Source organism: Nansenia antarctica (assembly GCF_963989245.1).
Source record: "Nansenia antarctica genome assembly, chromosome: 4".
Lineage (NCBI taxonomy): Eukaryota > Metazoa > Chordata > Actinopteri > Argentiniformes > Microstomatidae > Nansenia > Nansenia antarctica.
The window spans coordinates 54,831,655-54,844,216 of record NC_137689.1 but is presented as its reverse complement, the minus strand read 5'-3'; the positions used below and the strand labels follow the sequence as shown (position 1 = coordinate 54,844,216).

The following is a 12,562-nucleotide window of genomic DNA, read 5'->3' as shown; positions in this document are numbered from 1 at the left end:
TGTTGTCTCCATGTTGATTTGTGACTGTCTGACCTTGGTTGGCTCGGTCAATCAGAGAGCAGAGCTGTGGAATTGATCTGTTCTGGTTCCGTCCAGAGAGAATGCGCCACCCATCAATCAACACAACACTGTCAATCCCCTGAACCTTGATATAGATATGTGCATATTACGAAAAAACTTTTTCAATGTAAAAAGAAAGTTTACCTTCTAAAAGACATGGGCATCTCTGCCAAATTAAATTCATTTTTCTGAATTGTTTTTTATTTTATTTTTATGAATGTTCATCATCAGTGGTCTTTTATATCTGATTATATTTTGCTAGCTACTGAACTTCATTTCCATTTTAGGATGTGTAAAGTGTTTTGAATGTGGTTAGAAGAATGCACTACTCATTTGACAGTGTTAACTGGATAACTAAAGCACAGTGAATAAGGACCATCCTGGTGTGATGTGGTGGAGGAGTGGTGCTCATCCCAGCAGTGGGGATGTTGAGCATAGCAGAATGTTTCTGTTGTTTGTGGAGAGCACATTCACCAGCAATGGCATGGAGCATTATCCTCTGCTTTGTGATTCTATTGGCGGCCCATTATTCTACTACATGATTTTTGTTTGTGCATCTTCAAAGGCAGCTTTACAAATGTTGCTGTTGTTGTTGTTGTTGCTGTTGTTGTTGTTGTTGTTGAAGTTGTTAATGTTCTACAGTATGAAGCTGATAAGAAATTAAGGACTTTGCCTTTGAGGAAACACTTTTTGTTTCATTTTCACTGGGAATTGACAGGGTATTGCTGCTGTTTACAGTATCAGTCTTTGGTTAGAAATGATCTAAACTAAGGACTGATTTAGTGCAATTCCCCTATTGTGAACATTTCAGCTTTGTATGCACTTAAATTAGTCATGTATTTGTTTACATACTGTATATTATTTCAAACAATGATGTGATATTCTGTAATCTTCTATCATCTGATATAACTCAGTAACCTGTATTGTAGCGGTTGTGAGAGTATCTTTGAGTCTGATCCCCAACATGGTTGTACAACAGCCCATCAGAGTAGTGATGACTTAACACTAACACCGGCACTCATACATGGACAGGTGTGAAGCAGGGGACCTACATACTTAGTAAACTATTACCAAAACAGCTTCTCATCGAGCGCAATAGGACCACTGCTTGTTCATTTCAACTGCTTGTTCACTTCAATAACTATTGTTGGTGGAATGTTGATCACGCTTTCTTGAGAGAAAAGATGATAGGAGACAATGTGAGAGAAAGACTGTAATGTACCAGTACTCCGCTATGTACGTACGGTATTTATAAGCATATTGTGCATTTATATAATCAGCATCAACAATCTTACAACATTCTCTTTGCTGTCTATACAGGAGTAACTCTTACTCATACACAAGTGAACACAAAACCGCTGTTTATCAGTGATACTACAGAGACTATGATCATACTTGACTAAGATCATAGATATTGGCTTTTGTTATTGAGATTATCTAATGCAGTTATTCCCCACTGCTGAGGCAATAGGTTATTCTAAGTACACTTCATGATGCTCTTTCGTGAGACAGAAATGCACACTAAAAGCTCCTGTGCTCTGAAGTACAGATGTTTAAAAGTCATTCTGAGGCCTGTTGCATTCTTTACTGAACAGAAATATATCCCCACCCAGCTAGGTTGAACTGCAACATAAGTAACGATGACAAATCCTGACATATTGGTTTGGTGACAGTCGTCCGTCAGTGGTTGATTCTTCCTTGAACAGTTACAGCATTAGTCAGTTCTGTACAATAGTCATGTGTGTCTGCTCTAACTAGTCAGTCTGTAACCTGCCATCCATTCTGTACAGTTCTGATATCTGTCTATATGAATAGTATGTTCAATAGTATATTCTGTTTTAAACAGGTAATTATGTCAAATATGTGACATAAATTAAGAAAATGTGTTATGGGCCACTGGCAATACATACTGTATATGTAAATACAATTTTATTTGTGCTAAATTGTATGATTTATTTGTGCTTGTTCATAATAACAGTGAGGATACAATCCTTTTTTTTGCGACTTTTTGAACTGGGGATGAATTTCTTTAAGCGTCTCAACAACGTCTTTTCTCTATGACGAGACTGATTCAGTAATATCCCAGCTCCCCCTGTTCTCCAGTATGTTGGAGAGATCTACGAAGGCTGTGAGAGAGATGCTGTCTGTCTGTGTGAGGGCCATATCTGTCTGTCTGTCTGTGTGAGGAAGACTATGTTACCTGCAGCGCCACAGGCTCCCTGCCACTACACAGGTGATCCATGGGACCCAGGCCATACTTCACTCCTCCCACCACTCATATCTGACTGTAGCCTTTTTTGGTCTTCTTTCAGATGAATAACTGTGACTTTGCATCATGAATAGTATATTATTTTGAATGTAATCTAGAAGGGATGGGACCTTTTTTGAATGTAATCTATCTTGGGGGAGGGGGGATTATTTTGTAAATATAAAGCAGAATTTTCATCCATGTGCAGATAACATGTTTTGCTGTACAAATGGAGAGAGAGAGTGAGTGTGTGTGTGTGCGTGCACACGCGCGCACGTGTGATACCCTGAGCTGCAGTGTATGTGTTTTTTTTCTCCTCCTGGCAGACCCCTCTGCTTGAATATCAGTCAATTCGATCAGTCAACTCTCTGCTTTGTGACCACGTGAGTAGCTTCTCTGCAGTTAATGGAAATGTTCCTTGTAATACTGTGCATTTAATAAAGGTGGTATGTCTTACAATAACTTGTGTCTTTTCAGAATTTCAGTCAATTCATTGACATACTCCTGACAGACATTCCTACTTATTTTCGTGCCTCTGAGCCTCTTCAAATTGCTTCTCAATAGTTACAAAGTCCAATGAAGTTATACAACTACGTATATTAATGCTGATTATCTATCAAATGAATCATTTAATTTTCATCCTACATGTTGCATACAGGCTGCTTCTGCACACCATTCTATCATTGATATTTGTTGGATGTTAGCTCAGGAGCCACATGATGATAGCCTCGTCTAATACATGCGCCTCATCATAGCTTCCAATGATTTACTGTTGCACCGCTGTTAGAGCTCAAATTCAATAAAGGCAGCCTGTTTCGTTTCAAGATGTACATGTATAAGAAAAGATATTTAATATTTTCCTCTATAGAAGGAGGAAGTTTACAGGTTCGTCAGACGCATCTGAAGATTCAAAGTCCAGATCATTTATTACATCTCAGTATTTATGCACTCAGGTACCCTCAGGTAAGAGGTCCGCCCTCGGGTGAGGTCTAGACCAATCATGAGCAAGGGGTGTGGGTTTGTACATGGATGAAGATGATGGGGGATGAAGGTTAAGGGGGAATCGGCCCCCACTTTCTCCTAGAGACACAAAGGTGGAAAAGGAACACAAAGGCTACAACTGGTTTAGTCTGGTCTTAGAGTACTGGGTCTGGGGAAACACAAAAGTCCAAAACTGCTCTAGATGGCTTAGTCCAGGGGTGCTCACACTTTTTGGAACCAAGATCTACTTTTCAAGTAGCCAGTCTGCCAAGATCTACCAGTCTAGTTTCAACATCGCAAACGTACATGCACGTACTACAAACACACACACACACACACACACACACACACACACACACACACACACACACAGTTCCCAGCCTGCATAGTAAACTCACAATACACTTTCCCTCTCTCTGTCACACAGCCACAGGAGAAGACCATCACAAACCCTCCCTCTTTGCTATTCTCGCTCACACACATTCACACACACACACACACACACACACACACACACACACATTTGCCAGTCTGCATAGGGAGCCATAGCACAAACCCTCCCTCTCTCTCCCTCTCTCTCTCCCTCTCTCTCTCTCACTCTCTTACACACACACACACACACACACACACACACACACACACACACACACACACACACACACACACACACACACACACACACTCACTTTCTCTCACTCACACACTGACAGCCAGTCTGCAGTACCATAGCCAACTACTGATCCAACAAACAGAAAAGTAAACCAGATACAAAACAGGTAGTTCCCTAGTTTGAAAGGAGGAAATAAATGCATTTCTCTACCTTAGTGGGAGACCTGGCACTGGGAGGAGGCAGCTAGTTTCTAATAGTCAGGGCTGTAGGAGCTGGTTGCAAGGTGTCATCAGCCACTGTGGATCTGTCATCGAAAAGGCAATCTGCAGCCTCGAGAAACTTTTTTCACAATTTCGCTGTCTTTGAATGACTTATTGTGTTTAACAAGAACGTGACTGACGCGATAAGAAGCTATCGTTGCAGCCGTACGTTTTCGCTCTTTTGCCACATTTCCCTTCTTCGAAATAGCCATCGTAGGTTTGCAGATCAGACAGACGCATTTCCAATATCACATTGTGTAAAAGTCCTCCTCCCATTCTGAATGGAAGTTATACGTTATTGGTTTCTTACTTGGTTTTGAAAACTTTATTAGAAGATTTGCAGAAGTAGGTACATGAAAGTACATATTACATACAAGGTCAACTAACAGGATAAAAACCCAAGAAAGCCACTGGCTTATTTCAATTGGGGTCCTTGATTCTCAATTCATCGTTACATGTGGTCCAGCTTCTCCACTCATTTGTATAGCCTTTATTTAGTATTATATAGTAAATAGTAGAAATTGGAAGGCTAACTAGGTAATTAGTCTCGCAGGTATTTTGTATTTTGTAGTTGGTGCTGTTGACTGCGCATGCGTGGTGAACCGCGTGTTAGGTGTAGGTGAAAAGATCAGATCTCAGACTGGCTTACCTGTACGTCAATCAAGTGGCAAAAGCCATAGTGAGGATGGATGATAGGCGATTTTGTTTTGTTTTGTTTTTTCCGTTTTTTTTTTTTTTTTTACGTTTTGTTCAATGCCATGCGATCTACCCATACTACCTTTGCGATCGACCGGTCGATCGCGATCGACGTATTGGGCACCCCTGGCTTAGTCCATCTAGGTAGAAAAGAGAGCAATCAGGTCATTGTAATCATTTAAATGTGTCTGTTGTCTAGCCAATGTCAAGCTTCAAGTAGAGAAACTGGTTTCATTGTGTGTTTACAACAGGAAATCATTTTCTATAGCTTTCTCTAGATATTCAATTTTCTGTTGTGAAGTTTGAATCTTAAATGTAGAAAAATGTCTTATTACATATAATAGTTTTCTCTCACACCATCTATCGATGTCTAGCGTGTTGGGAGGATCGGCTCTGGAAGGGCTGGCTGTTCTTTGACATGTGCGCTGTTGCTTATAGCAGCTATTTTAGAAGGGTCGCAGCCACTCTGTGGCGTCATGAAAGGCATTCCAAGGGCAACATTGGTGTCTAACAATAAACACAGACAAGTGACAGCAGCAGCTGGCCCAAAGGCTCGATACAGAGAGAGAGACAGAAATATAAGTTGGGTTTGTGCTACCATCATTCAGAGCAGCGTGTTTTGCAGCTCAAGTTGAACAACGCTGGTATGTACTGTACATGTAGAGATGATCACCGTTGGTATGTTTTTACTGTGTAGAGGTGGGGCACTGTTTGCAGGACATGGGTGAGGCAGTGGTGACAGTCAAATGTAGCCAGTAGTTTCAAGATTGATAGTAAGTACTTCTTGTTCACTGCTGTGGTACATGGGTGAAGCGTTTTCAGTGCACAGGTAATAAAGAGGTGAAAGCACACTGGTCCAGTGGTGTTGATGGTCTTCAGCCCCACAAGAGTTGGTGCCACCCAAGTCAAGTATTTCCTTACTATTGCAACAGCAATTTTGGTAGTACACTAGTGGAAAAATCACTTAAAAGCCCCAAACATAAAGATGCATACAGAAGCTGAAGTAAAATGCTGTCACAAAGAGCAAGAAGAGGGCTTGGTTTCATCAAAAGCTGTGCGCAGTTTTTATTGTAGTATTCTAAATTTACATTAAAAAAACAAAGTCTGCCCATGTCCTAGAACCATTATGAAAGTTAACGCACAAATTCAATATACATCTCATTGTATTTTACATAGAGGATAGGAGTATAGGCATGGAGGTGGCATGAATCATCACAAGGCTTAAAAGAATCAGAGAGAAAAAAAAAAGAATAAATAGAAGGTGCTATCCTTTGCCGAGAGGAATCAGAACGTCTCTCTTTAAAAGTTATAACGAAAACAATGCCTGCAATGTGGAAAGTCTCAAGCTCCCCTTCCTCAACAAAGAAATTCATACAGATCGGTTAGGCAGGGGTCTGGGCCTACAGAAGCAGAGAGACGGATAAGAGAAGAGTGCGATGAGAATGGAGAGACTAGAGTCTTCTGTACAGGTGCATAAATTAGAATCTACATCTGGTGTTCACACATCTTATCACTAAAACATCAACATCTAGGAAAAATGTCAGAGGCAAGATCTTGTTTTACTGCTCCTAGGATTTATCTGCTAAGTGAAAACAGACTTCTTACAGTTCTTTAGTTTTGCTGTTAGTGCAGCACGTTATATTCAGACGATGATGTCACAGAGAGGGAAGGACAAACCGGAGCTGAGAGACAAACACATTGCATTGTTTCTTCAGAAGCTACTGCAGATTCCAATGTAGTTTTCTTTATTAAAATAAAATAAAATAATAAAAAATCCTAAATTTCAGCATGTCAGTTTTAGCAATATTCAATTCAAACTCGATCATGTTCAAGTAACCCTTTAAAATGGTTGAAGAAAAGCTTTGGGATATTTTCCTTTTTAATGACAAGGTCATTAAAAGTCATGCACGCTGCAAAGAACCTCATGCAGTAGTTATGGTAAACCATCCAAGCACTTTTTATTCATTAATAGTCATAAATACACACAGCAGCTTCATCAGAGGTCTCTGGTTCCTCTTCAGTTTTGAATGTGGAGTATTTATAAGGAGAGCCTTTTGCATGAAACAGGAAACCGAGGTCTGCCACAGCTACCTACGCTTACCTGCTAAAGGAAAAAATTAGTTATGTGGAATTGATTATCAACTTTATATATATTTATATATATTTAATTTCTCTCTCTCTCTCTCTCTCTTACTTGCGCATTCACTTGCACTTTCCCAATCGCTCTCCTTTATGGTTGTACACAATGTAACAAAGGTGACAGACCTGAAATTACAATCACCAAAAAACAAACCCAAAAACAGCCGCTGCCCGCCGTCATTGGCAGTTACAGCACAGAGGACATAGTCTGCGTGTTGGTGAGATATCATCAAAGAGGAGGAGGTGGAGGCTCCTTCCTTGTAGAGCTCTCTCTGAGGTGGAGGTTCTCTAGAGCCACGTCTAAAGGCATGATATCCACACATCCCATGGCCCCGAAGCTGGCGAAGTCTCGGCGCTCCTCCTCGTCCGAGGAGCTGCTCTCCTCGCGCATCAGCGTGGACAGCAGCAGCTCCTGGACAAACAGGCTGCGGTCGGCACGCTCGCCCTCCAGCACCTGCCGCTCTGCCTCCGACAACTTGGGCTCATTCAACCTGCCGATGGGGAGGGAGGAGGAGTGGGAGGGGGGAGAGAGAGAGAGAGAGAGAGAGAGAGAGAGAGAGAGAGAGAGAGAGAGAGAGAGAGAGAGAGAGAGAGAGGGAGGGAAAGAACACCGCTTAACACAGAGTGGGGAAGGTAGAGACTACGGAGAGGATGTGAGAGTGGCAGGGAGGTGAGAGACAGTGTGAGGGAGAGACTGGACTGGGTGGGAGAGACTGTGCAAGGGGGGGACAACAGGTAGGGAGAGAGCAGGACAGACCAGGCCAGGGGTTCACAGTACTGGGGGGGACACGGGGGGGGAGACCAGTGCACCAGTGACTTGTGTGTAAGTGCAGTCTGTGCCCACTCACCGTGCGAGAAGGAACTGGGAGCTGTGGGAGGCCATGGGGTTGCTCTCTGCCACGGCCTGGTTGGTGGCTGTGCTGGGCGGGGGGATGGTGGCGCTGATGTTGCTGGGGTTGCTGCGTCGCGTGGCGTTGCGGGCCGTCTCCAGCTGCTGACGCGCCGCCTGCGCCTGCTGACGCTCCAGCTGCAGCTGCATCTGTAACTGCTGCAGCTGAGATGCGGAGGGGCCCGACGAGTTCAGCTGACCCCCCGCAGAGCGCCGCACACCAGACAGCTGAGACAACAGCTCTGGGGAAGACAAGAGATCAACACAGTCAGAGGAGAGGAGAAGACTAGTACAAAGTGAGGTTATTGCTGATCAAGGAAAAGCTCAGTAGATGTTTGGGGGGACCAGTAGAAGAGACCACAGTAAGTAAGTAAGTAAGTCCCCAGAACATAGGAGAGCCAGTTGAGTGTGGGAACCATAGTCACCATTCATCTCTACAGACACTGTGTTAGTAGGTGGCCACGCAGATAGGTCAGGGGCTCACCTGCTATGGGGTCCATGGCTTCCCTGTTGCTAGGAGAGTATGAGGAGCTCTGTGAGGAGGAGAGCCCCCCGGTGGAGCTGCTCGTAAAGTGCATGTTGGTCCTGCGTGCCCTGGGACCGCCCAGCCCTCGGCCAGGGTGGAACATTCTGCGCACATGCCGGACGCCGCTGGACTCATCGTAAACGCGGCGGGTTAAGGAGCACGCATCAGAGCTCAAGAAGAGTCATTACACAAGTACAGAGCTAGTCATCGGCGCACACACATACACAGCTATGGAAGGACAAACACAGAAAAACAGTAGCTCTAAGTAAAAGGATATTAAATCTCTAGGTGCTCTGTGTTCAAGTGTGAGATGAGCAGCAAAGTCGTCTGTAACGTGGTTGGGGTCCCCTCCCGGCAACGCAGCACATATTGGACAGATCTGAAATGAAAGGGAGAAAGTTCAAGCACCCCAGTATGTATGACCAACTTGTCAGCACTTGAAGTTGATTGCCAGGGATGTTTAACTCATGGTGCGGGAATTGTGTTGATGCTTCTGGAAGCCCTTCTAGAATCCAAGCTTGTGTGATGTGAGGGAGATGAGGATGTGTCTACTCACCACCTCTGTGGAAGTCTCTGGGTGCTCTGCAGTGACATGCTCCTGTAGGGAGGTCTCAGTGTAGCCCATCTTCCCACAGTAAGGACAGGTAAAGGCCTGTGGCTGCTCTACTGAGAACGCCTCACCTCCGTAATACAGGTCTGCAGAGGAAACATCGGCATCGTCATAAACACCATCGCCGAGACACACTCCTTGCATCCAATCACTCTGAACAAAGGAATCATCCATCCAGGCCCTGTCAACTATGTACACATTTCAATCCATGCTGCAGCTTTCCTTACCAAAGTCTACCCTGGTTAATATACACTGCATGGGGTGTTCTGTCGTGTGTCTGGTGGTTGTGGCTCCGCTTTCGTAGCACGCCGCACACAGGTCGTAGTCGTAACAAATTAAACACTTGTATCGGCGACCTCGGAAGTTCCCTTTCAAACATGCGTCACAGCTCACACCTGGAAAACAAGATGGGTTGAATGTCAACATTGAGAACTGTCAGTGACTTGTTTCAACTAATGGGTGAGTAAAAGCTGAGAGAGAGCCCAGTCTCGTCTCAGGCCTTACACTCATCAGCATGTGCTTGGCAGTGGCACTAATCCACAAATGCCAACAGCGAGGAATTCTGAAATTCCATAGGCCTATAACCTCAGTAGCAAAGACTCATTAAGGAATGCCAGAGTGTGTACCAACTGTATGGTCTAGACCTGTTGGTTGTTGAGCATTTGTGTGTATTATTTCACATTGTTTACATTTAGGCCTAGCCTATTATGTTGTCTGTGACACAAATGCTTAACAGTAGACCTTTATATCAAATTGTCATAAAGTATATAAAGTGCCTTGGCAGTGTTTCCCCTAGGTTTGCTGCCTTGGGAGGGTGGCATGGATCCTCCACCCCCCCGCCCCGTTGTGAAATGTTAATTTCTCCTCACCCCCGCTCCCCCCCCCCCACAATTAGTGTAACAGATTAGTAACAGAACAAGTTATCTCTGTAATATCATAATATCAATTATGTGACTAGAACAAATATGATAATTTATAGACTTTATTGTTGAGCCACAAAGCCATCACTTATTTTTTATTAATTGTTTTACTGTTTTGACACTATAACAATCTTGACTTCACTATCTGTCCACTTTCTCACCTGGTTCTTCCTGCTCTTGCTCTCTCACTCTCCCTCTCTCTGTGTCATCTCCATCCTCCTCTCTCCCTCTTTGCACTGACAATCACACACAAACATATGTGACAGGGTCTGGTTAAAAAGTCTGCAAGTCTGACAACATCATTTTCCAGTTTTTTTACTACCTTTCATTATCTACCTGTCATCTGTCAGTGATGACATGCTGACATGTTTAAATAGCAAAAATGTTTTGCTAATTCAAGATTCATGTTTTTTTATTGCCATGTGTGTCAAACGTTTATTACATCCTATTACAAGTAATGAAGGGGGGTGCTGAGGGTGCTGCACCAGAACCATAGGTTCTCAAGGCTACTTGTGGTCTTGACTACCTGTGGGACAAAAAAATAAAAAAAGATAAGAAAAAAAAAGCAGAGAGCAAGAGAGACATAAAGACCCTGTCCCTTTGTTTAATATCACATATGAGGTAGCATACTAAATTGCTATGTTACCGTATCAATAACGACTTACTTCATCGTTAAGACAGGTAGGCTAATTATGTCAAACTCTTTAAACACCTCTACTTCCTTGTCACCTTTATAAAGGGACATTTGTTATTGCAAGGGCACCAGACAAACCCTGAGACAAAGTGAAAGTCAAGGAAATAATATTGCCCTAAGTCGACAAATAGGCCTAACGTTTGAATTGAATTGAATACGCACTAACAAGTAAGAAAATGTGCTTGATTTAATTTGAGCTTCTCTGGTATTTTTTTATTGAGATTCTCTCAAAACTTTCTTGGATAAGAGCACAATATTGGTCTGTTCTTTTCACTTCCTCTGTGCTGTCCTTGCTCAGACAGAGAAGAAGCATTCTGACCGCATGCTTCTGTGTTTTCATTGCAATCACCAATTAAATGTGACCAACCAGTGGCTGACTTCCCATCTATCATGTCAAGTCAAACCCTGATGAAGAATGGCACCAAATGTATTACACAACTTCTTGGGCTTCTCCAGTGGTCTTCTAGTGGTCTTCTCGAGTGGTCTTCCAGTGGTCTTCCAGTGGTCTTCCAATGGTCTTCCAGAGGTCTTCCAGTCCAACTCGAGGCCTCTGCATGGCCATGCAGAACACTACACCATGAAGCACATCATATTTGGAATTTGCCTAAGCAGATACTGGCTAAGCTGTCATACAAAACCGAGACAAGAGCTGTGATGAAAGTGGACTGTGCTCAGGTGAGAACACACTGACACTTTGCCACACCTCAAGACTTTTGTCTGATATTTTTCACTGATCTAAGAAATCAATCTCAAAACATCCCTCCAACATGACACAGCCAGCTCTTTAATAGCCAGCTAATATCTACAACATACTAACTAGATGGTGCCATTTGCGCCTAGCAATAATCAAAGGGGCTATGTTACCCATTTTGAAACTTTTCATGCAAGTGACCACAGTCCGAGAATGTGGCGAGCTTAGCTGACTGGGCTAGCAGGAGAAGACAAGACAGCTTTTTTCCGGGCGATTCTGTGCAAATTCGTTGGCTCTACAAGCCATAAAACAGCTAAATTATTCAGCTATATACTCATTCTCTACAATGGCTCCTGTTCACGATGACCCTGGCTAACTAACGTGTTCTTTTCTCGGAGTAACTCAGCCAGTGTGCTAATGAGGGGAGAGTGGTAGAGACTAGCGGACTAGCCTGGTGGACTAACCTGGCCAGCCTGGCCCACAGAGGCCTCCTGATGACAGTGCATTCACTGTCCTCTGTGCGACCAGAGCCCGGGTGACAGACGTCCTGGGCGGTTGGAGCACAGCTGTCAGCTCGCTGGCTGACAGAAAAACCAACATCCGAGGCCCCGGCAGGAGATTCAACCCCTTCGCCCTTTCTCAGGCCAAAGTCTGGGCCACACGAAGGCGGTCCGAGCCTGACGTTAGCTAACGTCCTAGCTAGCTAACACCGCTAGCTCTGGTTAGCCGTCTCACCACGGTTAGCCAACTAGCTTAGATAGCTAACAAAGGAGATCTCGCTAAAAAGTGTGACTTTTCAGCGACACGACGTGACAAATTGTGCGAGTGTCCGACGGTGAAGAGAATCCACAACGGTGCCACACGGAATAAGGAGGTCGATAAAAGGTTGAAGATCCACGGTGGTCGCCATCGTGAGCCCTGTATGTCCGAGGCATTGCCATACAAAACATGGCAGCCCAGCTAGCCACAGCGCGCTAACAGGCTAACAGTGTTCATTCTGCGACGCCTCGGACGTCTATTTTTCCACTTACCCTCATGTCGGGACATCCTACAGGCAACGAGACAGCCCCCTCCTCGGGCTCCCTAGCACTGATCGCTCGGGAAAGATTCAGCTTTTGAGGGATAAAAACTGGAACGCGGTTTCTCTCTTTTCTCTTTAGCTAAAATGGATCCTGAGCTTCCAGTTCTCTGCTTCCCCCCTCCCCGTCTGTCATGAAGAAGTGCTGGGTGACAGAGCA

At 44.0% G+C, this 12,562-nt stretch overlaps 1 protein-coding gene across 2 annotated transcripts; it reads right to left on the bottom strand.

The window, feature by feature from the left end:
• Nucleotides 1-5,965: 5,965 nt before the first annotated feature.
• kcmf1 (potassium channel modulatory factor 1) lies at nucleotides 5,966-12,520 on the bottom strand. 2 transcript variants are annotated; one of them, XM_080528384.1, is made up of 7 exons: nucleotides 12,356-12,520; nucleotides 9,247-9,414; nucleotides 8,966-9,105; nucleotides 8,687-8,788; nucleotides 8,368-8,545; nucleotides 7,843-8,125; nucleotides 5,966-7,485 (listed from the first exon to the last, which is right to left on the bottom strand). In XM_080528384.1, the coding sequence occupies exons 1-7, from the start codon at nucleotides 12,369-12,371 to the stop codon at nucleotides 7,224-7,226; spliced, it is 1,149 nt and encodes a 382-aa protein (XP_080384510.1). In that variant the 5' UTR covers nucleotides 12,372-12,520; the 3' UTR covers nucleotides 5,966-7,223. The 2 variants fall into 2 exon arrangements, with proteins under 2 accessions (XP_080384510.1, XP_080384511.1); XM_080528385.1 differs by lacking the exon at nucleotides 12,356-12,520 and adding an exon at nucleotides 10,101-10,222.
• Between the last annotated feature and the right edge of the window lie 42 nt (nucleotides 12,521-12,562).